This window comes from Muscardinus avellanarius (assembly GCF_963383645.1).
Source record: "Muscardinus avellanarius genome assembly, chromosome: 3".
NCBI lineage: Eukaryota > Metazoa > Chordata > Mammalia > Rodentia > Gliridae > Muscardinus > Muscardinus avellanarius.
This window is the reverse complement of record NC_137788.1, coordinates 163,217,485-163,221,434: the sequence shown is the minus strand read 5'-3', so window position 1 is coordinate 163,221,434 and position 3,950 is coordinate 163,217,485. Positions and strand designations below refer to the sequence as shown.

At 61.4% G+C, this 3,950-nt stretch overlaps 1 protein-coding gene across 1 annotated transcript; it reads right to left on the bottom strand.

Moving 5' to 3' along the window:
- Nucleotides 1-309: 309 nt before the first annotated feature.
- Nucleotides 310-2,010, bottom strand: MKRN3 (makorin ring finger protein 3; the record flags this gene model as incomplete). The annotated part of the gene is made up of 1 exon (XM_080691710.1): nt 310-2,010. One exon carries the CDS (start codon nt 2,008-2,010, stop codon nt 310-312), a length of 1,701 nt encoding a protein of 566 aa, XP_080547836.1.
- Nucleotides 2,011-3,950: the final 1,940 nt, after the last annotated feature.

Below are 3,950 nucleotides of genomic sequence, written 5' to 3'. Positions count from 1 at the left end.
TGAGCATGTAAATATTCTGTAAACACTAGACTAGCACTGAGTAAATACTGTTGAAAACAGACATGACAACACAAGCCATCAGCTGACGAATATTCATTTCACCAAAACAGTAACTTTAAAGACTTTGTTACTTTTTTTAACACACGTCATAATCCTAGTAGGGATGGGGAACAGACAGGAAAACAGAGAAACACTGCATCAAGATTGCCTCAACAGCCCTGAAAGCAAAGTACGTCAGTCAATAAAGGAAATCAGGCAACAGCGGACGACAGCGCCTCAGCAGGCTAGACCATATGCCAGACCAGGATGCTACAGATTCAGATCGCAATATTCTTCCAGCTGAGAATAAAGCAAATCCCACTCAGAGATGGGCAAATTATACTTCAGCGCAAGAAACCGCTTCAACAACCGATTGGCCAGCCGATGAATGGCAAGCTCCTTCTTACTGCTTCTAGAGAGCAGGTTGCCCCGTGCCACTGGCACAGGCTGCACAAGCTGAAGCCAGTACACGCCGGCCGGTCCTCCACCACCACCATCTGGCCTGTGATCATGGCCCCCAGGATAGGCATGCTTGTAAAAACAGTAGGCTCCAAATGGGCAGTAACCCCTGCCCTCAGCAAAATATCTACAGTCTTTTTTTCTCATTCCCTCCTTGTATTCCTGAATAAGCTGCGCCTTCTCCTCCTCATCCTCCACCCAGAACTCGCTGGGAATGACAAAGCTGGAGGAGACCCTGCACTGCGGGCAGGACTTACTGATCCTGTTCTCAAACTGTGAAGCACTTCTCCACCTACGGATACATATGAGACAGAAGGTGTGGTTGCAGCTGGGAAGGATCCCAAAGCGGCGATTGCCAGGGGTGGTTTTCTCATAGACAACCTCCATGCAGATGCCACACACCTTGTCCATGCTGCGCTGCACAGCAAACGAGAGTTCCATATCTCTCTCGTGTGCTTCAAGGCAGACCCTGATATGGGCTTCGCGCTGGGCAGCATCCACGGGGTGTAAGGCCTGCAGCCCACACATGTCGCATACATCTCCATGGAGGTATAAACAGCTCTCCCCATTAATGCACTGGCCCCTGGCAGCATAGCGGCAAAGCTGCGTCCCCCGGCCCACAGCCATTTGCTCTCTCTCAGCCACGGGCACCGGCAGAGGAGCCTCGGGACCATGCGGCGGCGGCGGAGGCGGCGGCGGCGGCAGCGGCGGCGGCGGAGGCGGCGCGGCCATGCGGGCTCTGTAGGGCTGCCCCGGAACAAACTCAAAGGCCCCCGCCCAGCCTTCTGCACCTCCGGCAGCTTCATAGCCTGCATTGTCTGTCCCGGCATGGGCTGGGTAGAAACCCCATTCAGGAGCTGAGCCAATCAGAGGCCAGTAGCTTGCGGATGCATAAGGGGGGGCTGCCGCCGCCATTTGCTGAACCGGGGGCACGCTCTGCGCAGCCGCAAAAGGCCCACCGTAGGGAGGGGCCCAAGGCAGGAAACCGGGGCCCTGCCCGGCCATCTGCCACCTAGAGAGGTCGTGGGAGTAGCGACAGTTGTCCCCCTCCTTGCATTGCCCATGCAGATAATACCTGCATAAGATTTGCTGTGTCCAGAAGCTGTTATTCGGGTCCGGAAAGAAGTTGGGGTTGGCCACGCCCCCTGCGGCCTGGAAGAATCTCGGATCCACTCCGCCGTAGTAAACAGGCCCGGGAGCCACAGGGAAGGGGGGCGGGCCTGCAATAGCGTACAGAGGAGCCTGTCCTGCAGCAGCAGAAGGTCCTGGGGCCTCACACCTGGGCGGGCCCCGCCCGGCCACACCCTCCCCCGCATCCTCGGCACCTGCCTGGGCCCCAGGGGCCCCAGGGTCATCCACGGGAGCTGCAGGCTCTTGCATGCCAAATACAGGCCCCCAGAAGGCTCTAGAACCTCTCCAGTGCGTTAAAATTTGGGGCTTGAGTCCCTGAGCCCGTCCCGAGCACCCTGGCTTCGTTTGGTGATGTGTGTCGCATTTTTTTCGTTCCCCCATCTCCACTTCCGGTTTTTCCCTGTGAACTTTGGTTCCGGTCTGCTCGGCAGCGACGGACACTTCCTGTGGTGACACCGAGCATGCGTAGTAGCATTTTCTGGCAGATCTCCAGCCGCCATTTTTTTCGTTCGCTCAGGCGAAGCGGCGGCAGCGACGTTTCCCATTCAACAGCCTCCGCCGCTGCCCGGGCTGCACCCCCGCCCGCCCTAACCCCCCTCGCCCCTCTGTCTCCTCGAGAGGATGAGGTTTTAATTTAATCGCTCCGCTCCTTTGAGCCTTAGGTGCCGGCGGCGCGGAGGCCCCGCTGTCCCCATTGTGTGAGCCATCTGCGGCTCGGGCCATTCACGGCGGCCCTTAATTAGGCGTGCGGGGCGGGGGTCGTGAGGCTGCTCTCCCCGGCCTCGCTGGCCACGGCCGCCGGCTCCCGGCCCTGCCTCGCCGCCCTGGCTTCCCTTAGGAGGGGGCGCGGGGCTTCCCTGGGGGCCCTGTTCCCTTGGGAGGGGGCGCGGGGCTTCCCTGGGGGCCCTGTTCCCTTGGGAGGGTGCACAGCGCTTCCCTGGGGGCCCTGTTCCCTTGGGAGGGGGCGCGGGGCTTTCCTGGGGGCCCTGTTCCCTTAGGAGGGGGCGCGGGGCTTTCCTGGGGGTCCTGTTATTTCTAGAGGGGGCGCGGGGCTTTCCTGGGGGCCCTGTTCCCTTAGGAGGGGGCGCGGGGCTTTCCTGGGGGCCCTGTTCCCTTGGGAGGGGGCGCGGGGCTTTCCTGGGGGCCCTGTTCCCTTAGGAGGGGGCGCGGGGCTTTCCTGGGGGCCCTGTTCCCTTAGGAGGGGGCGCGGGGCTTTCCTGGGGGCCCTGTTCCCTTAGGAGGGGGCGCGGGGCTTTCCTGGGGGTCCTGTTATTTCTAGAGGGGGCGCGGGGCTTCCCTGGGGGCCCTGTTCCCTTGGGAGGGGGCGCGGGGCTTCCCTGGGGGCCCTGTTCCCTTGGGAGGGTGCACAGCGCTTCCCTGGGGGCCCTGTTCCCTTGGGAGGGGGCACGGGGCTTTCCTGGGGGTCCTGTTATTTCTAGAGGGGGCGCGGGGCTTTCCTGGGGGCCCTGTTCCCTTGGGAGGGTGCACAGCGCTTCCCTGGGGGTCCTGTTCCCTTAGGAGGGTGCGCGGGGCTTTCCTGGGGGTCCTATTATTTCTGGAGGGGGCACGGGGCTTTCCTGGGGGTCCTGTTATTTCTGGATGGGGCGCGGGGCTTTCCTGGGGGTCCTGTTATTTCTTAAGGGGCCGCGGGGCTTTCCTGGGGGTCCTCTTCTCTTAGAAGGGGCGCGGGGCTTTCCTGGGGGTCCTGTTATTTCTGGAGGGGGCACAGGGCTTTCCTGGAGGCCCAGTACTTTTGGTGGGGGCGCGGGGCTTTCCTGGGGGTCTTGTTATTTCTTAAGGGGCCGCTGAGCTTTCCTGAGGGTTCTTTTCCCTTGGGAGGGGGCGCAGGGCTTTCCTGGGGTCCTGTTATTTCTGGAGGGGCCACGGGGCTTTCCTGGGGGTTCTGTTCCCTTGGGAGGGGCGCAGGGCTTTCTTGGGGGCCCTGTTATTTCTGGAGGGGCCGCGGGGCTTTCCTGGAGGCCCAGTACTTTTGGTGGGGGCACAGGGCTTTCCTGGGGGTTCTGTTCCCTTGGGAGGGGCGCAGGGCTTTCTTGGGGGCCCTGTTATTTCTGGAGGGGCCGCGGGGCTTTCCTGGAGGCCCAGTACTTTTGGTGGGGGCACAGGGCTTTGCTGGGGGTTCTGTTCTCTTAGGAGGGGGCGCGGGACTTTCCTGGGGATCCTTTTATTTCTGGAGTGGCCACAGGGCTTTTCTGGGGGTTCTGTTCCCTTAGGAGGGGGCGCAGGGCTTCCCTGGGGGCCCTGTTATTTTTGGAAGGGACACGGGGCTTTCCTGGGGGTCCTGTTTCCTTAGGAGGGGGTGC